This window comes from Sminthopsis crassicaudata, chromosome 3 (genome assembly GCF_048593235.1).
Source record: "Sminthopsis crassicaudata isolate SCR6 chromosome 3, ASM4859323v1, whole genome shotgun sequence".
NCBI classification, from domain to species: Eukaryota; Metazoa; Chordata; class Mammalia; order Dasyuromorphia; family Dasyuridae; genus Sminthopsis; species Sminthopsis crassicaudata.
Genome location: NC_133619.1, coordinates 214,128,738 through 214,150,096, shown reverse-complemented (window position 1 = coordinate 214,150,096; position 21,359 = coordinate 214,128,738). Strand labels below are relative to the sequence as shown.

Sequence of the window (21,359 nt, the reverse complement as noted above, 5' to 3'; positions counted from 1 at the left end):
AATCTATAAAGTGTATTCTGGGAGAAAGGAGGTAGATATAGAAGAAAACAGTTCACCAAAGAATCTAAAAATCAAAATCATTCTTCCACTTATTCAAGTAACCAAGAAATTGAACATTAAAATTTAGACAATGTAAAAAATGAAATATAGCAATAATAATTTTTAAATTTAAAATTGAAGTTCTTTTCCCCATATTTCAGAGAAGTGATTTGAGAGATTTTTTTTTCTTCATGAAGAAAATAGTCCAATTCCAACAAAGTTGTGATAGAGTTATCTACATGCAGAGAAAGGGCTGTGGGAATTGAATATGGATCACAACATTGTATTTTAACCTTTTTTCTTGTTGTTTGATTTTTTTTCTTTCTCATTTTTTTCCCTTTTTGAGCTGATTTTTCTGGTGCAGTATGATAAATGTGGAAATATGTATAGAAGAATTGCATATGTTTAACCTAAACTGGATTACTTGTCTTTTAGGGGAGGGGAGTGAGGGGAAGGGAAGAAAAAAAATTTGGAGCACATAGTTTTGCAAGGGTTAATATTGAAAACTATTTTTGCATGTATTTTGAAAATAAAAAGCTAATATTAAAAAAGAAAGAAAGAAAGAAAGAAAGAAAGAAGGAAAGAAAGAAGGAAAGAAAGAAGGAAAGAAAGAAAGAAAGAAAGAAAGAAAGAAAGAAAGAAAGAAAGAAAGAAAGAAAGAAAGAAAGAAAGAAAGAAAGAAAGAAAGAAAGAAAGAAAGAAAGAAAGAAAGAAAGAAAGAAAGAAAGAAAGAAAGAAAGAGAAAGAAAGAAAAGAAATGAAAGAAAGAAAACAGTCAAATCAGTTCCAGTAGACTAATGATGAAAAGTACCATCCATATGCAGAGAGAGAATTATGGAGACTGAATGTGGATCAAAGTATAGTATTTTCATCTTTTTGTTATTGTTACTGTAGGCTTATTTTTTATTTCTTTCCTGTATTTTATTCCCTCTTGGTCTGGTTTTTCTTGTCCAGCATGACAAATATAGAAATATGTTTAGAAAAACTGCACATATTTAACTTATAACAGATTGTTCAACTGTCTTGGGGAAAAGGAAGGAAAAAAATTTGGAACACAAGGTTTTGCAAAGGTGAATATTGAAAACTATCTTTGCATGTATTTGGAAAAATAAAATATTATTAAAAAAAAAAAGGAAAGGAAAGAGCTAATCACACTTGAAGATTCATTCAGACTACCATCTCCCTGTTCTCTGCCTCATGTTTCCAAGGTATTTCATATATAACTTCATTTGAACACAAATCAGACTGTTAATTCCTTGAGAGCAAGGACTCTTTTTAATATTTATTTGTATCCCCGGTATTTAGCATAATACTATGCTAAATACCTGGTAGGTACATAATAACTGTTTATTGAGTAGCATAACTAATAAGTATGAAAACTATTTGAACCCAGGTCCCCCTGATTTTAAATCCAGTGTTGTAACTACTAAACCAACCTACTTCTCATCCATTAACAATAATACAAAATAACTTCAAAAGGGACCTGGAGAAAATAAAAAAAAAAATTTTAAATAAAGTCAGTATAGGAGCCAATGCATAAGCTACACTTAAAGGAAAGCTAAGAATCTCTTAGGTTAAGGAAAGAAGAGAGAGAAATATAATGATTATATTTCAAAGATCAATTCGTGCTTAATTAGATTAAAATTTTTAAAAAGTTTATTCATACTTTTCAAAATATAAAATAAGCAAACACTAGAATTCAAAAGGGAAAATAGACCCCCCCAAAAAAAAAAATTCAAATTATTCTTGGGACTCTGGACCATTAGGCAATATAGATGAGGTGGCCCTTAATTGTGTATTGCCCTTAATTATAAAATTATCTTTTGAGGTTCACACAGGTCTTCAGCTCAAGTTTCCAAAGCCATTAATTATTACCTTTAAATGGCAAATGGCAAACAAAAGGAAAATTTCATAATCAGGGTGGCATGTGTCTGTAAATACTATAAATAGTCGAGGGAACCTCCTTAGTTCTTTGCATTCTCTTTGGACTCCTCCAGCTGTGCAAGGCAGACCAGGTAAATCCAATTTTAATTTTTATCTGAAATTCCTACTGCTCACTTTAGTTATGTATTTTCCTTATAAGAATGAGTTCATTACTGGGATTTGAATGTAAACTGTTAGCACTACTGTCTTTCTACCCAGGTTACTTATACCTTCGGAATCCAATTCTTAACGTGCAACAAGAAAATGGTATTTACACACATATATTGTATCTAGGTTATACTGTAACACATTTAATATGTATGGGATTGCCTGTCATCTAGGGGAGGGAGTAGAGGGAGGGTTAAATTTGGAAAAATGAATACAAGGGATAATGTTATAAAAAAAAATTACTTATGCATATGTAGTGTCAAAAAAAATTTTTATAATTATAAAATTAAAAAAAAAAAAAAGAATGAGTTCATTCCAGAAAGAAAGCCAGAAAAGAACCAGAGAAGCATTGCTTTGAAAACTACAGGTCAACAAATTTTAAAAGAAAAGCAAACTTTAATCAAAGAAAACCTGTGACTTTGTATATAATCCGCTTTTTCTCTTCTATTTCTGTGGAGATGTAAATGCCCAATCTATTTGGTGCTAATTAAGTTCTGAATAAGAATAAAAATTAACTGGGGGGAAAAAAGAATGGATGGATTGAAAGGTATTATTTCTCTCAACAGGCTAAAGGGTAAATATTTTCTGGCAGTGTCCCTACTAATTTAAGAGATTAAGCTGGTGTTCTCAGATGTACCTCCAAAGGTACATCCCAAACAATCTAGATGTGCTACAATAAAAGAGGAGAAAAAAAATTTACATTTTAATTTAATTTAAAATTTAAAAAAATAAGTTGTTACCAGCTATTAATAATGTAACGATTTCTCAGCTTCAGATTCCATTCTACCTTCCACTAACAAGGAAAGTTGAAAATGGGGGGGGAGGGGGAGGGAGGGAGGGAGGGAGGGAGGGAGAGAGAGAGAGAGAGAGAGAGAGAGAGAGAGAGAGAGAGAGAGAGAGAGAGAGAGAGAGAGAGAGAGAGAGAGATACTGCAGTGCATCAGCTAATTCCTCCTAGTGACCCTATCATCTTAATCTATCATATGCATCTTCCCTTCCCGCTCTTACTACAATTTCTTATCTCTTCCTCAAAAGCACAGCTTAATTCCATTAAAAGTATTCAGAATTAAGAGGCCACAGAAGAGGCAGAGTACAAGGAATGGAAAGTTAGCCTTGGAGGCAAGGTTCAAATACCACTTCTGATAAATAACTGTATGAACCCCAGCTAGTAGTTAACCCTCAGGGCCTCCAGGAAAGTCTCTAAGTCTATAAATCAGCAGTGCAGTCACCAATAGGCACTGCTGCCTCCCAAGGGTTTTTTGAACCAATGAAATTATGTTTGGGCCATATTTAAGAAAGACCAGAATTTTAAAATACCTAAGCAAATTTTTGCATTGGTTGATGTGCCTTGTCCTTTAACTTGACCCTTTATATATATTTTTTTTTTCAACACATCCATTTTCCTCTAAATTTACAGGAAACAAAATGAGTGAATTGAAAAAGTCCCCTGAAGAACTCAAAAAAATGTTTGAAAAATATGCAGCTAAGGAGGGTGATCCTGACCAGCTATGTAAGGATGAACTGAAATTGCTAATCAAGACAGAATTCCCACATTTACTGAAGGTGAGTGAACTTCAGTGGCCCCACCTAGCCTTAGGATGGGTATATGTGTGCATGAATGAGGATGAAGCTGGGAGAGAGGAACTGGATATATTGTGATACCTAAGTGAGAGGTAAAACATAGGGGTAATTAGGTGACATGGTGGATAGAACACTGGATCCTGAATCAGGAGGACCTGAGTTCAAATCCAACATTAGACACTTGCAAGCTGTGGGACTCTGGCAAGTCACTTAACCCTGATTGCTGCAAGGCAAATCTCCTCCAAAAAAGAGGTAAAACACAAAGTAACCTCCCCGAAGGTACTTGAGCTAGCTCACCAGGTTCCAACTCAATAAAATCCATCATTTTCTTGGAGACAGATGCTAGTGAGGTTAAGCAGTGGACTGAGAGGGTGGAAGCCAAGCTGAGAGCTAACAGTGAAAGTTTAGTTTGTACTATATTTCTAAGTGACATGATAAATAACATAGAGATACTATGAATTGGTATGCTTTTATTAAGTAATAAATATTTGTTTTATTTTTCCTTCCATTTTCCCTTACTCCTCTAAAAAGAAAAAAAGAAAAAAATACTTATAATAAATATAGTCAATATAAATAATAAATATAGTCAAGTTTATGATGTGCTTTTCTCCATGGGTTCTAATTAAAGAAAGAAAGCTAAATCTCTAAATCTTCAAAGACAAGATTATTTTTTATGTTGTTTAGGGCTACCCATTTAATTCAAAAGGACTTATTTTTAAAAGGCAATAAATGATTTCTAGACAATTAATGGAAATGGACTGATATCCTTTTGACATAACAACTTATTGCTATGAGTTGTTATTTTAAAACTGTCCAAATAAAAATACATCTACATTTTTCGTGGGGGCAAAGGAGATGAGTCTTCACTGCACTTTTGCTTGTTTTTAGTCTCCTCCTTATGGAAAAGAAGCATTATGCTATTTGACTTCCAGAATTCTATTTCCTTAGAATCCTATACAGCCTTCCAATGATTTATTTTATATAAAGTTGCCTTACTTCCTAGTTTTTATTCAGAAATAGGTGATGCCGTGGAGAAAAAAATGCTTTCTCCCTTTCTTTTTTCCCCTACCTTTACTTCTCTAGTCCTCAAGTTCTTGAACAAAGGATCAGCTTATCTTAAAAAAATAGTTTTTAAATGTTAGGATAGTGAAGTTGCCTAGCTGATAGAATGCTGGACTTGGGAGTCAGGAAGAGCTCAATTCAAATCCTGTCTCCATCACTTTATTAAGCTACATGATTGGGTAAGTCATTTATATTATCTCATCCCATATTATCTCATGTCCTATGATGGTTGTAAGCATAAAATGGGACAATATTTTTCAAATATTAAAGTACTGAATGAATATTAGCTATTATTTTCACTTAACTAGCTGTATGACCCTGGATAAGTAATTTATCTTATCTTAGCCTAAATTTCATCAGACTATCTCCCATTCATCAAATCTCCCAAGGTTGTTTTTAAGTATAAAATAAGATATTATTAGTAAAGTGCTAAATGAATGAGTTGTTATTATTGTTATTATTACTATTACTCCAGTGGTCCTCAAACTTTTTAAATAGGGGGCCAGTTCACTGTCTCTCAGACTGTTGGAGGGCTGGACTATAGTAAAAACAAAAGCTCACACTATGTCTCTGCCCCTCAGCCCATTTGCCATCACCAGCATCTGGCCCGCAGGCTGTAGTTTGAGAACCCCTGAACCATCTAACCCATTTCCTACCCAAAGCACAAACAAACCTCACAATAATATCCCACAACTTTGTTTTTATGTTTTGTCTTTGGAGACATTCTGGGTTAAGTGATGTGAGCTAAGTGTCTGAGGCTGGGGTCTGACACTGGGGCCAGTGCTCTATCCACTCTGCCACCTACCTGTCTCAACTATGACTGCTAAAATGATGGGGTTTTTCTCCTGGGAAGCAAAGTGGGAACAATGAAAAGACTGCTAGATTTGAAGACAGAAGAATTAAGGCCCAAATTCCAACTATACCATTTTCTACCTATGGGTCATGATTGCCCATCTGAAAAAAAAAAAAAATCTCAAAAACTGTAATTCTGTGTTCGGGCAAATTCTATTATCTATAACTCCAACCTTTTGCTCTTATTTCTGTCCTCTGGAGGGTGGGCTCAAGTAGAATAATATTTTAAGATTCAGTCCTAAGAAATGTAAAATAAGTATAAGGAAAAAAAATAAGAAAATGATGTGGATAATTCATTTCAGCATATTTTAAAGGTTCAAAGAAACAAAATACTCCAAAGTTCTTTGAAAGATTTTTTTTAAAAAACAAGAAGGAAGGAAGGAGTAAGAAAGAGAGGGAGGGAGGAAAGGAGGGAAGAAAAGAGAGGAAGGGAAGGAGGGAAGGAAGGAGGAAGGAAGGAAGGGAAGGAAGATGGGAGGAAGAAAGGGAAGGAAAGAAGGAAAGAAGTTTTATTTTCCAAATATATTTAACTGGCCCTACTGAATGATCTACTCACTTAAAAAAAACAAGCACATACAGGGTTTCACCATGGTGAATGGATGAATTACAGTCTCATTCATGCTTAGCATAAACTTCAACATAAAAGCACATCTTTTGTGTCCATATATTAGAAACAGAATAGTATTTATATTTTACTTTTATAATTATGGCACATCGCCAAAATTTCTCATTCAAAGTCCTAGGAGTCTGCCTACATTTATCATTTTCATCTGAAGCTGCCTTAAGAATAAAAACAAAATAATTTCCATCTTTTTCCTTGAGTCAAATAACTTACATTTGAACTCTAATTCATAGCCACTTATTAGTTTCATGTCCTCTCCAAGCCTCAGTTTCTACAGTTAAAAAGAAGACATAATAATCCTTGGACTACGTATTCACAAGATTGCTATAAAGAAAGAAAGGTTCTTTGTGTAAAACTTTAATGTGTCAAGGATCATGAGTAAAGTGCACTTATGAGCCCAGACTGTAACTTTATTATAACTTAGTAAATGGTCTTTTAAGAATTTTGACAATCACTTAACACTTCCTAGCTGTGTGACTCTGGGCAAGTCACTTAACCCCAGCCTCAGGGAAAAAAAAAAAAAAGAATTTTGACAATCCTTTTAAATCTTAGTCTATAAACATTGTGAAGCTTAAGAGATATATAAATATGAGCTATAATATTTATTAGGAAGCAATGTAATCTAGCAGAGTAGAAAGGAGTTAAGTCAGAAACTCTAAAGTCAAATCTCAATTCTGTGTAATATTAAGCAATTAATTCACTTATTTGGATCTCAGTTTCCCCACTTGTAAAATGAGAGGGATGGACTAGATGGTTGGACTAGAAGATCCTTTCTAGATCTAGAGCTCTTATTTTTATATTTTTACACAGAGAAGTAGGAGCAACTTCCTGATGTGGCAGCCAAGTGTTACATATTTCCTATTTGAACTTCATGGGCTATTGTTATTTCTAAAGCCTAGTTTTGAGTCCACTGAGTTGAAAAGAGGGATTACCTATGCCTGAGGTAGCCACATTTTGATGTTATGAAGTAATATAATTAAAGGCAGTTCCCATTCATCTATAATGCTTTAAGGTTTACAAAGCACTTTGTATGCATTATTTAACTTAATCTTCACAACTATTACCCCCATTTTAGAAATTTTACAAATTTTTTAAAATAATAATTTTACAGATTTTACAGGATATATAACTTTATCCAAGATCTCTTAGTTAATAAATATCTGAAGTTGGATTTAAATTAAAATGTTCTTAACATCAAGTCCAACTAGTTTCCTCATTACTAAAACACAATTAGAAGTTCCCCTGAATGCATATATTCACAACCTTTTCAACAAAGCAGAGTCAACACTTTTCCTTTGTTTACTGGTAGAAATAAACTCTGGCTGGCTAGTGCTCTCCCTCTTCACCACTCACTAACCTTATTTATCTTAAACCAGGGACCAACCAGCCTGGATGACCTCTTTAAAGAACTGGACAAGAATGGTGATGGAGAAGTCAGTTTTGAGGAATTCCAGATCCTGATAAAAAAGATATCCCAGTGAGCTCATACCCTGGGGAATATTCAAGCAGCATGCTACCAAGATAGAGTTCTATTCTAGCCATAAGTCACAAAATCCTTCAGTAACTACCATTAAGCACAAGTTTTTATTCTTCAGCATTGTATACTTCAAGTCAGGAAATCAATATGTTATTAATAAAGGTATTCTTAAATATTCTTCACTTTGTAAATGTTTTTCCACAGAAACTTTATGAGGGCAGAGGAGAAGGCAGCTTGATATAGAGAAATGATTCTTAAATCAGAGTTTATTAATCTCCCCTAAGTCTGATGGATTTCATAGTGTCCCATAAACTTGGATGAGAAAAAAATTTACATTTTTATTTTCATTTGGTTGGTTAGCTTAGCAGTCAGTCCAATAGACTATATTTTATCCTTTTAAAAAATATTATTCTGAGAAGGGATCCTTAGGTTTCACCAGACTACCAGAAGGGTCCATGATAACCAAATTAAAAAAAAAAAAAAAATGAAAAGCCTCTAGTGATGAGGCAGTTGGTTATGATCCCATGCCACCCTGTTGTTCATCCTTTGTTCTCAAAAAAGGGGTGACATACATTAGGAGGGTGATGTCTTGCAAATGAAGTGGATTTAAGTGAGGAAGAGATGTGCAAAGTCTCCAGTTCATTCTCTCTTCCAAAGTTTATTAGAGTCCACTAGCAAAACATAGATCAATACAACTGGGGATGGCCCCAGAAGCAGCAGAAGACATTGGCCTTTTTAAGTTTGTCTGAAACAAAGCCCATTTAGTAATTAAAGGCTAAGAATTGACTCAAAAGATGGCCTAGTTTACCTTTCCAAAAGAACCAATCTGGGAGGGGAAGACTCTCAGGAGTTTTCATTTCACACTGCATGCCTTTAAGAAATAACCTGTCCTCTTAATCAAGGGCCTTTTCCATGAACCACTAGAAAAGCATTCCCTAAACCCACCTTTCCAACAATGAAAAACTCCAAGAGGAAATACACTCCAAGTTTAAATAAAGCTCCTAAATAAAACAAAAAGTAAAACTAATAAACTGAGCAATCTATCTATCCAAGTGTCCTTGACTCAGTGCTATTCAGTATATATTAGCACTTTGATTTTCAGTTCTACATGGAATACATCCAAAACTGTCATAATATACAGTATTTACACAGTAAGTGGGAAAGGCTTGAAATTTATAGTATACAGTAAGGGAAAAGTACGGGGAGGGAGATTGTCACTCTACAATCTAAATTCACCACAAAAAAAAAAATCAGTTCCCAACTAAATGGTTTTTAACGTGTGTGTGTGTGTGTGTGTGTGTGAGAGAGAGAGAGAGACAGAGAGAGAGAGAGAGAGAGAGAGAGAGAGAGAGAGAGAGAGAGAGAGACAGAGAGAAAGAGAGAGACAGAGTGAGAGAGAGAGAGAGAAAGAGAGAGAGAAAAAGAGTGAGAGAAAGAGAGAGAGAGAGAGAGAGAGAGAGAGAGAGAGAGAGAGAGAGAGAGAGAGAGAGAGAGAGAGAGAGAGAGAGAGAGAGAGAGACTGGGTAAGCTTATAAGAATGAATAAGCTTTTAAATTCAAAAGTACATAATATATTGGATTACAAAGTAAACCAACTATATTGAGATAGAGAAGTGATTATTCCCATCCAAGTGTAGAGTGCCCCTGAAATCTAACAGTAGATTCCTGGTGTGTGGGAGGGAAGGTCTCTGAGGACTCCAGGGTAAAACCTCTGTTTTAGATAAAGTCCATTACCTGTCTGTAGTATCCTACTAATCAAGTATGATGAATAAAAAGCCTTCCAGGGTAATAAATAGAATCAACTTTGCTACAGAGGGTGACATATTTGATAAGTCAAAAATAGGTCCCTTCAATCATAAATAACAAGGGCCAACTGATGAAATAAACATGCTAAAAGTGAATGTCAAGATATAAGAATATTCTGATGAAGAATATCATGACAGATCCAGTATGCAGGAAATAATCAGACTATATAAATTAAAAACTGATTCATTATGGCACTGAGCGCTCTTATGCAGAGTTCCTAATTAAAGAAATGAAGGCGCTAAGCTTAAAGAGAAAAATTCAAGAGAATTACATTTCATATTGACAAAATAAAAATGAAAACCAAGAAGTGACTAAACTAACATAAGAACCCAAATAATTATCTTTTCAAAGTCTAATTAGTACAAAGAATCTCATGTCTTTAAAGCACATATTTACCAACAGAATTATTTTACCTTTCTCCATTTAAAGTCCAAAGGCAATAGAATTGCAAGACAGGAAAATAGCAATCTCCTTCTGTATACCCTCCCTATCCTTTCCAGGTTTTCACAACATTTCTTTGTTGTGATTTTCTTTTTTATCTGTCCAAATGATAATTTTCTCTCTTTTACAGAATCAATATGCATGTCCCACCCCTTACATGTGAGAATACTACAGGGCTTTCTCTGGCCCTTATACATGCTTTCTCAATGCATCTTCAGCTGCTACGGATTCACCTAAGATTCACCTATTCAAAAGACTTCCAGATCTACATATCCAGCCCTCATCTCCAGCTGTGCTCTATTTTGTTAATATACATTTGTTAAATACCTACTATGTGCCAGGAGACTATGCTAAATCTTAGGGAGACAAAGGAGTTCCAGATCTACATATCCAGCCCTCATCTCTAGCTGTGCTCTATTTTGTTAATTTACATTTGTTAAATACCTACTATATGCCAGGAGACTTTGCACTGGGAATACAAAGCTCTTGCCCTCAAAGAGCTTACACTCTAACAGGGGAAGACAAAATGCAAACAAGTTATATGTAGGATATATTGGAGATAACAGGAAGAAAGCACTAAAATTAAGGGGATTAGGAAAGACTTCATATCAGGAATGGTTTCAGCTAAAACTTGAGGCAAGCTAGGAGGAAGAATGGAAGAGGAGGAGCATTCCAGGAATTGGGGGATGACCAATTAAAATACTCAGGTTTTCGAGATAAAGTCCAGTAGGAAGAATGGTAAAAAAGCCAGTGCTACGAGATCAAAGATTTGGAGGGTGGGGGAGAAGAGGAGGAACTAAATGTAAGAAGACTAAAAGGTAGGGAGAGGAGAGCACATTATACTGGGCTCTGAGGAGCTCGTTACATTTGATCCCAGAAATGACAAGGAGCCACTGGAGTTTACTGAACAACAGGGACATGATAAGACTTGAGCTTTAGGAAGATCACTTTAATAAATGGAAAAATAGACTGTGATAAGCAAACAAATGACTGGAATGGTCCAGGCATGAGGTGATACAGGGGTCCAAGCAGGATGGTGGCTGTAACAGAGAAGAGGAGCATTTAAGATATGTTACAAAGGTAAACTGGACAGGACTTGACAACTGATTGGTTATGGGGAGCACAGAGAAGAGTTAAGGATAGCATCAAAGCTGTAAGCCTGAATGGATATCAGCCATAAGGAACTCTGGAAGGAAGACTGTAGTTACTATAATAAACAAGGGTAAAGACTTTTTTTTTCTTTTTGTTAAAGTTTCTGCATAAGTTATGGATGCCCTTCTCAGAACAGTCTGTCCAATTTATTTTGGACTGAAATGGACAAAAGACTGGCCCCCTCATCCCTGGGTCAAGGGGCCTCAGGCTTATAGGAAAATGTTGCTTAAACTAAATTAAGGGAAGTGTTTTAAGTGCTTGCTCAACTATGTTCAGACAGAATACTTGCCTAACAATGTCAGACATCCTGTAAGCCCCCTATTTTTCCCCTTATAAGCGGAAAGTCGAGTCACTGTAACTGCAAGGCTGAACAAGGATGCTTATAAGCCTGTCTCTACTTCTGTTTGGGACAGAACTCTACCAAGAGGTTGACCCAGCCAATAATAAATGCTATCAAAATTACAATCACTTTGGCTGTCTTGAATTTTATTGTCTGGGCTATCTCAGGACCTAAGCATTATATTATATATCCTTTTTACTCTTTGCTACAGATGATTTGCAAGCAACAAAATCAACAAAATTTTTGTAGGGAAAAATAATTATGCGTCAATATGATGGGGGTTGAAAGATTCCTTTCTAATTGCCCAACCCGTGGCTGACCTTGATTCACAAATCCTGGTCAAAGGCACCCTTTGAATATCCGGGCCCAGCCCCCACTCTCAGCTCAGCTTCCCCCAGCCCTCACCTGATCTGAGCTAACTGAAAAGCCCACCAAGAACTTAAGGGTACCGCCCATCATCTTTTGGGTACAAAAGAGGTGAGCCGGAATGCCCTCTTGGCAGGAGCCCTCCCAGCCAACACATGGTATCCTTCCAGCCATGTAGGGGTTCCTGCCCGCCCAGCGGCCACCTCTGGCCCTAGCATCTTTGTAACTGAACTTTACTTCCAAATTCCTACAATAAACTTTTTATTTATCAATCTAGGTTTTCGGGCCTGTAAATTCATTTTACAGGGGACACTGCGCCTCATGGGATTATCTATGCACCGAGAAATGGGGTTCCCCCTTTCCTTTCCCTCATTAAATAGATATAAAAAGGTCCAGAGCAGCTTTTAAATTCTGCTGCAGACATGCCAGTCAGTCTTAGACAAGTTCCCTTAGCCTCTAAAATGTACTTTCTACTGAAGAAGGGACCCCAAAAACTCTAAAAATCCTTGAAGGAGAAAATCTTCAACTTTGCTTCAGTGAGGGACCCCACCCGAGGGAAAGCAAACAATTCAGTTTCATTCTGTTACCTAGCAAAAGGAATTCCAGTTCTATTGAATTGAAGAAACTCATTGAATTCCAGCTCAAGCTGAAACCCAGAGAGTAGATGAGCCAATTTAGGACTCCACCCACAAGTTCCCTTCTGCTTGTAGCCAAAGCTCCTATTATAAAAGAGCCAAACTAAAATCCTCTCTTTGCAGAGGTTCTAAACATGCCATGCCATAGCAAAGAAGCCTCTGCCCACTGGAATAATATTCTTTTCCAGTGTTATCCTCTCTTTATCCTCACCTATTTCCCTAATGAGACTTTATGCTTCTCTGTCAGGATTTCTAACCTTCCCTATAATAAACCTCTTTTATCAATCTAGGTTTTTGGATCTGTAAATTCCTTTACAGAGAATCTCTGCATCGCCAGAAGGGGATTTCCCAAAACTCCCTACCCTTGTGCCAAATCCCAAGGGGGTGCAATGGGAGCCAAACCTCTCCATTTGGTTCCCTGAACACCGAACCTGCCACTAGACCTTATCATTTAACTCTCTGACCACCAGAAACCCTAATCTCATTTTGGTTCCCTAAACCTAGACCTTATCATTTGGTTCCCTACTAAAGGGACCCCAAAAATCTAAACCTCATCACTACCATTTTTACTCTTCTGACCCGTTCCAAACATTCTAAATACATATCCCCAGGTTTAGTCCTAGGACCTTCTCAGGATTTCAACTATTGCTTCCATAAGGTTATAAGTTCCATCCTTTAAAATAATGAGGTTTTTCTGAAAGGCTATGAAATATATGCTTCAGGAAGGTTATGAAATATATGCCTCAGGATAAGTTGCTTGATTATAAACCTCAACTTTTTTTTTCTGTTTTTCTGAAGTGACTAAAAATATGGCACGGATAGGTACACTTAATCAAAATCTATAATTAACTAGCCTTTTACTCTTTCTATTGTTATTTTTCTTATTCTTATTTTTTATTATTTCTTTTCTTTTTTCCTATATTTTATCCAAGTAGCTGCTGCTTTTTTTTTTAATTACAAACACACTCAAAATAGAGCTTTATCTTAAAACAATTATCAAATATCAAAGGAGGCAATGTTATGAGGTGAAGAGAAACAGATGTGGTATCAAAAGGTCTGAATTCATATCTCACCTTTATTACCTGCATGAATTGAGGCAAGTAATTTCATCTGCATATCTCAGTTCCCTCCTCTGTAAAAGAGTAAATGACCTTTATAGTCCTTTCTACCTCTAATTATACTGTTATTTTTTATTCTCTCACTTCATCTTCTAACTTGATCATCTGTGCACAATTCACAAAATCAGCCTGACTGAAAATTAAATCTAACCTTGAAGGCACTGTGGTAAGAAAGTGATAGACAAGATAAATGACTAAAACTGACATTAACATGTCAAAGCCAACAGTCTCAGTCTGCCTCAGAGTGTCTGCTTAAGAATGCCATTGCTTTGAATATATACTAGGGGGGTTTTCTCCTTTTAGAAAATCAGTTCTCTCTTCTACAAGTGATTTTTCAGTACTATGCTGCAGTTTAAATAAATGAAGGTTACAAAAAGTGAAACTCTCTCTTAACAATTAAACAAAAAAAGGGTATTGAGTGCATAGTAATAATTCAATCATTTGACTAAGACCAAGATCATGATATCATATATTTATATCTGGAGGGAATCCAACAGTCATCTAACCAACCCCCTCATTTTATAGAGGAGGAGAATGAGACCTAGGAAAGCTAAGTATTTTAGTTAGCCAAAGTCACATAGATAATGTCAGAGGTAAAATTTGAACACAGATCCTCTGACTTCAGGGGTAATATGTTTATTAACCAGAGAGGATATAAAACAATGTGATATGGTATAGTAGAAAGTATCAATGACTTGATTTATCTGGGCAGAGTACTAGCTACATTGGTTTCCAAACCATGAACAGTATAAATGAGTAGAAGAAAATAACTTTGAAACATACCAGGGAAATTTTATTTGTTATAAAAGCACAGGATGCCTTTATTTTCCTAACCTAGCAGTTTCTGCTGGAGAAAACTGATAAAGAGGAGAAAGAAGAAGGATAGGGAAGGATGAAGAGAAAGAAAGTGAAGAAAGAAAAGGAAGAGGGAAAAGGAAGAGAGAAAAAGGGAAAAAAGAAAGGAAGAGAGAGCGTGATAGAAAGGGGGAAGAGGAAGAGAGAAAGAAAAAGAAAGATGGAAGGAAGGAAAGGAAGAGAGACAGAAAGAAAGACTGAAGGAGGAGATGGAGAGATGGAAAAGATAAAGATGGAGAAGCACAAAAAGGTAGGGAAGAAAGGGGAAGAGAGAGAGGGAGAATGTTAATCAACAAAACAAAATGTTATTCAAAGCATTTCTTGAGTAAATGAGAAAAGAGGCTTTTAAGCTGAGCCTTTTCATCATTATCTAAAAAATTATATTCCCTTTTTCCTACTCCTTTTATCCAAGTGAATCTAGACAGATTATAGATACAGTTGCTTTGTACTTTGTCTACTGGATTCTTTCAAGACTGTAATACCCAAGAGCTACCCTAAAAGAGAGTCAAATGGGTCAAGGCAATGTACATTTGTTGTCAATTAAGCAGGTTTTATCAACAGCCTTGAATCTGATGGGTGGGATACTTTTATCAGGTGTTGCTTTATGTAACAATAGTCTCATCTGTTGGACTCAGAATATTAATATGGCAGCCTCACCCCTTCCCCTCATCACTGACTCAAACACTGCTGGTTCTAACATTGAAGACATGGATAACTTTCTTCATCCTAGTGACTGCAAGTCAGTAGAATTTTCAGCATTTGCTCTTGCTTTAGTGAACTCTGAAACAAGTTGGTTGAAAGAAAAATGTATGAAGGAACAGTCATTAAAGGCCTGCCGTTGCTACAGCTAGGTAACAGTGACCTCTTCTGGCAAAGTTACTTTTCTACTTTACAGTAATAATCTTATTTCAGGGGAAAAAAAACCTCCACACAATCAGTTATCATCAGCCTGGTACAACTTCTTCCACATTCACATCAAGGAACATTTCTCATGTAAATGAGAAGTCATCACAGATTCCTAATTAGTATCAGTACTTCTAATACCTACAACTTGAAAATATGTTTTATTAGATATTTTGGTGGCATGGTAGATAAGAGCACTGGGCTTAGAATCAGGAAAATTTATCTTTCTAATTTAAATACAGCCTTAGACACTTACTGAGTGTCCCTGGACAAGTTACTTAACCCTATTTGTCTCAGTTTCCTCTGTAGAATGAGCTAGAAAAGGAAACGATGACACACTCCAAAAAAAAAAAAAAAAACAAAGAAATATACAAAAAAATAGTCACGAAGAGTCAAACATGACTAAAAGAACTGAACAACTTTGTCCCAGTGACTTTTCTGGTTTTCCTTAATCCTTTATATCCAAAGTTGCCAAATCTGTCAATTCTGCCTTTTTTCTCTCCACTTATACTGACAGGGGCTACCCTGATTCAGATATTCACTGCCTGCCTTGGGATAATAATAGTTACTATTATCACTGTTATTATTGTCTTCCTGACCACAGTCCCTTCACTCTCCAATTCACTGTTCGTATACTTACAATATAATCTTCCTAGACTACCCTGCTGAAAATATTTGATTAGCTACCCAATGAGTTTAGGATAAAATACAAACTTTTTAGACCTGCAGTTAAGACATACCGTAATATGGCTGAAACTCCTCTAGATTCAAATTCCATGTCCTTAATTTCACATCACTCCCATTTGTCATCTCCATGTGGACCACAGATAAAAAGGACCACTGGTTATCTTCTGATTATATATTTTGCATTCTCCCTTTCTCTGGAATTCATGAAAGCTGTTTTACCCACACCTTCACAATACTAGTTCCCTTTAGGGCTGAGATCAGATGGTCTTCAATGAAGCCTTCCTGAATCAGTCCAACTAATAATATTGCTGTTGTCTTTTTTTTCCCCAATTGTGTCAGATTCTTGATGAGCTCATTTGGGATTTTCTTGGCAAAGATACAAGAGTGTTTTGCCCTTTTTTCCTCTGGTTATTTTACAGATGAAGAAACTGAGACAAAATAGATTTGAAATCATGAAGATGAGTCTTCCTGACTACAGAGTCAGCACTATGTGCACTATGGCAGCACCTAGTTACCCTATCTTCCCAATTGTAAGTTCTCTATCTTAGACTATTTCTTACACCTTTGTTTTGATCCCTCCTTTTGCTTTTAAAATATACACACTAGTACAAGTACATAAATTTCTTTGAGTGAATAACCATCAGTTGGTGAATGGGCTGAATTAATTATGATAAATGATATGAATGTAATGTAATATTATTGTTCTATAAGAAATGAAGAGCCGGATGATTTCAGAAAAGTCTGGAGAAACTTACGTGAATTGATGCTGAGTGAAGGGAGCAGAATCAAAAGAACATTGCACACAATAATAGCAACATTTTGTGATGATCAACTGTAATGGACTTTTCTTTTTTTTTCCTTTTTTATTAAAGAGTTTTATTTTCCAAAACATATGCGTGGAAAATTCTTCAACATTAGCCTTTGCAAAACCCTCTTCCCCAACGCCCTTCTCTAGATGGCAAGTGGTCCGATATGTTAAACATGATAGAACTATGTTAAATCTAATATATGTATACATACTTACACAATTATTGTACCACACAAGAAAAAAAAAAAGAGAGAGAAGCAAAACAAATTGCAAGCAAACAACAACAAAAAAGAGTGAAAATGCTAAGTTGTGAATTTCCACAGTCCTCTCTCTGGGTATGGAGAGCTCTTTCCATCACTGAACAATCAGAACTGGTTTGAATCATATATTTTTGAAGAAAGCCAACAACGAGGTGATCTAAGATAATTCCAATAGACTTGGGATGGAAAATGCCATCCACAGAGAGAATTATGGAAATTAAGAATGGATGGAGGCATAGCATTTTCAACTGTTTTTTTTTTTGTTTGCTCTCATGGTTTTTTTTTTTCCTTTTGGTCTGATTTTTCTTAAACAATATGACAAATATGGAAATAAGTTTAAAAGGATTATACAATCTTTATCAGATTGATGTCTTGAGGAGGAGGAAGGTAAAATTTAAAGAAAAAATTTATAACAAAATATTACAAAAATGAATGTTGTATATTTCTACCATGTTTAACATATATTGGACTACTTACCATCTAAGGGAGGGCATGAGGGAAGGGAGAAAAAATCGGAACACATGGTTTTGCAAAGGATATGTTGAAGGATTGTACATGCATATGCTTTGAAAAATAAAAAGCTTTAATAAAGAATCAATAAATAAATTTATTCTCAAATTTTAAAAAAATGAACATTGAAAACTATCTTTACATGTATTTGGAAAAATAAAATATTAATGCAAAAAAAAGGAAGTTAAACACTGAAATTGGTAAAAAGTTGATAGGATGGAATGTATGACATATGAGTGGATGCAAAAATACTTTCATAATTAAAATTACATTTCAGTAAAATAAGAAGAACACTATATTTATTCCCTTAGAAAACAGAAAGGATATAAAATCATCAAAATCCAAAAAAAAAAAAAAAGTCACTTACAACAGGAATGCTGGTGTTTGGTATAAATTCTGTAGAATCTGCATCTAGACATTAAGAAAGAAAAAAATTTAAGGGAAGATTATTCCATCTATTTCCCATGAAAAAATCTTAAATAAGATGAGTTTCTGGTTTTGTTTATCTGAGGTTTTTAATGAAGTAATTGATTCAAGTTAGGCCTTGAGGGGATCCTAGACTCACCTTTCCAGCCAAGACAATTCCTGGCAAATTCCACCACTGCCAACTGCATGCCTAAACAAATTCCTGTAGTACAAGAGAGAATACATGCCATCATTGACTAAGAAAAACCATGAAAATAATGACAAATATACATACTGAAAGGTCTTTGCCTGAGGCAAGGAGATACCTGTAAGTACTTAGCCTAGGGGCTAGCATATAAAAAGTAAAGCTTATTTTCTTTCACGCCTTCCTTCCTAATTGTTGCACTGAGACATAGATATATAAAGTCACTTAAGAAACCATCAGTCTGGATCCTTGCACTATTAACACAAATCACAACTTCTCTACATAGTATTAGAAAGAAAAAAATGAAGGAAGGAGGAAGGGAGGGAGGGAGGAAGGAAAGGATGAAAGGAGGGAAAGAAAGAGGGAGGGAGGGAAGGAAAGAGGAAGGAAAGAATAGAAGAAGGGAGGGAGGGAGGAAGGAAATGATAGAAGAAGGGAGGGAGGAAGGGAAAATGAGAAGAGGAAGGGAAGAAGGAAGGAGGGATTGGCCACCTAGCTGCCTTCTACACTTAGTCTCTGAAGACAATTAGGTTCTCCAGCTGAGGAAACTTGTTCATTCTAGAATATTCAGAATTAGTAGCTACTCTAGACTATCAGTTTTTATCTGTAAACAATCTGAATGAGTAGAAAGAGAATAACAATAATATGCATGTACATGCATTTTGATAATTACAAAACACTCCTCCCCATTACACTTCTGTGAAGTGAATATTGCAAAATTTCCATTTTTCTGAAAAAGAAACTGAGGTTCAGAGAGATTAAAGTGAATTATCTATAATCATAAAGCTAGATGGTGCAGTGGATAGCGTGATGGGCCTAGAGTCAAATCTACTCTCAGATACCAGCTATGTGATCATGGGAAAATTTGCCTCAGTTTTCTCATCTGTAAAATGAGCTGGAGAAGGAAATCGCAAACCACCCCAGTAACTGTTGAGGGCGGTAGCCCCTTGGTATTCCTTGTTTGATCTCCAACTTCTTTTGGGACTTGGACTTTGATATGGTCAAACTAGTTTGGGCTATCTGAGCTGGGGGTTTTACAGCCCCCATTCTAATCTACTCAGATAGACCAAATGGCATCAGGAAATTCCTTTTGGGGAAGAGACTTCTGTCTGTCCCCAAAAGATAACAAGAGAGTCCTTATCTTATTTGCATCACTCTCAGGAACCTCCTTACATCACTGCATAAAAGAGGGAACTCAAAAAATCTACTCTTGCAAAAATGGGCCTTGTACCATGCAGCCATTTTGCCCACCGGCTCTCCGGTGTTTCCGGTGTTTCCATTCTAATCAATAAAGACTATGTTTCCATACAGCATTAAGTAGCAAATTCCTTTGCTGCCGAACCCGCCATTGGTTACTTTGGGGAAGGAAGGAGAGAGAGAAAAGGAACTGATCCATCTTTGTTTAGACCACAGTTTACTCCCCACAATTTACTACTCATCATTGACTCCTCATCAGTAACTTTGCCATGAAAAGGTCAATTGGGGTCATGAAGAGTCAGACATAACTGATATGAATGAACGACAAAAATTCAGATAAGATTTGAACTTGAAACGCTTAAATCCAAGGCCACTTATGATGTACCCTACTAGAAGATGTCAAATGTTGGTGAAAATTTCAGTAAGACACCTAAAGAAGCTAAAAGGAGATAAAAGTCATTGAGCAGTTGTGGTTAAGAAAACACCAAAAGCAAGAAACTGGAAACTGAGTCAGTTGGAGAATGACTAAATAAGTTATGGTATATGAATGTTATGGAATATTATTGTCTATAGGAAATGATCATCAGGATGATTTCAGAGAGGCTTGGAGAGACTTACACGAACTGATATTAAGTAAAATGAGCAGAACCAGAGGATCATTGTACACAGCAACAATGATCAACTATGATGGACTTGGCTCTTCTCAACAATGAGGTGACTCAGGGCAATTCTAATAGATTTGGGATGGAAAATGCCATCCACATCCAAAGAGAGAACTATGGAAACCAAATGTGGATCAAGACAGTATTTTCACCTTTTGTTCTTGTTGTTTGTTTGTTTGCTTGATTTTTTTTCTTTTTTGTGGGTTTTTTTTTTCACTTTTAATCTGATTTTTCTTGAGCAACAAGACAAATATGGAAATATGTTTAGAAGAACTGCACATATTTAACCTTTACCTATCTCATTATTTGCTGTCTTGGGGAAGGAGAAGAGAGGGAGAGTGGGAGAAAATTTTGTAACATAAGGTTTTGCAAGGGTGAATATTGAAAGTTATCTTTGCATGTATTTAGGAAAATAAGATACTATTTAAAAAGAAAAGAAAAGAAAACACCAAAGGGTTTGGAAAAGGAAGAAGAAAGGACAAAGGCTAGGGGAGTCTAAGGAGTCTGCCAGTGGGGGGAAAAGAAAAAATAAAAACAAAAAAGGAAACCTTGCCAGTATCACACCTGAACTTCATATTTATATCTTTTTTTTTTCTTTTTTTCTTTTCTTTTCTTTTTTTTTTGAGGCTGGGGTTAAGCAACTTGCCCAGGGTCACACAGCTAGGAAGTGTTAAGTGTCTGAGACCAGATTTGAACTCAGGTCCTCCTGAATTCAGGGCTGGTGGTCTATCCACTGCACCACCTAGCTGCCCCCTTTTATCTTTTTTTTTCTTTTTTTTCATATTTATATCTTTAATAGTTCACAAAAATTTTATCTTGAAGAAAATAAAGCATTATTGCCATTTTGTAGATAGAAAAATTGAGATTTCAAAGAACTTGCCTAAGATGATACAGTTAGTTTGTGGTGTAGTAGGCAATTGAATACAATTCTCATCTGAAATCAAATGGTATTTTGGTTAAACAACACTTGTTCTACTAAGACTGCCACTTAAGGATTATAAAGGATTTTAGAGGTTAACACCTCCATTTTTTAGATGAGACTACTAAGGTCCAAAAAGATTGACTTAGTTACAGAAGCAGCAAGTTTCTGAGAACTGTGTTTTGAGCTCTAGTCTTCTAAGTCTAGTCCTTTTTCCATTATAATGTTATACTTCTATAGAATCAGGTAAAAAAAGACTTCTCCTCATTTATTAAAACAGAGTAAATGGGAATGTTCTTTCCACCCCACATCTCTAAATTTAATTATGGTATTATCAAACTCAGAAAAAGGTTGAATTCCAACTCTAC

The 21,359-nt window shown here is 35.7% G+C and overlaps 2 protein-coding genes across 3 annotated transcripts in view; one reads left to right on the top strand and one right to left on the bottom strand.

Moving 5' to 3' along the window:
- Positions 1-21,359, bottom strand: part of CTPS2 (CTP synthase 2) — a gene marked incomplete in the record, with an annotated part of 155,377 nt that overhangs the window by 71,147 nt on the left and 62,871 nt on the right. Inside the window, 2 exon segments of the mRNA XM_074299909.1 lie at positions 17,971-18,014; positions 18,169-18,231. Of these exon segments, the coding sequence (XP_074156010.1) occupies positions 17,971-18,014; positions 18,169-18,231 (107 nt within the window).
- S100G (S100 calcium binding protein G) lies at positions 1,978-11,589 on the top strand. 2 transcript variants are annotated; one of them, XR_012487929.1, is made up of 5 exons: positions 1,978-2,054; positions 3,547-3,692; positions 7,623-7,885; positions 10,100-10,261; positions 10,377-11,589. XR_012487929.1 is itself a non-coding variant. In XM_074299910.1 (3 exons), the coding sequence occupies exons 2-3, from the start codon at positions 3,555-3,557 to the stop codon at positions 7,725-7,727; spliced, it is 243 nt and encodes an 80-aa protein (XP_074156011.1). In that variant the 5' UTR covers positions 1,978-2,054; positions 3,547-3,554; the 3' UTR covers positions 7,728-7,914. The 2 variants fall into 2 exon arrangements, 1 of the variants encoding a protein (XP_074156011.1); XM_074299910.1 differs by lacking the exons at positions 10,100-10,261; positions 10,377-11,589 and having other exon boundaries at positions 7,623-7,914.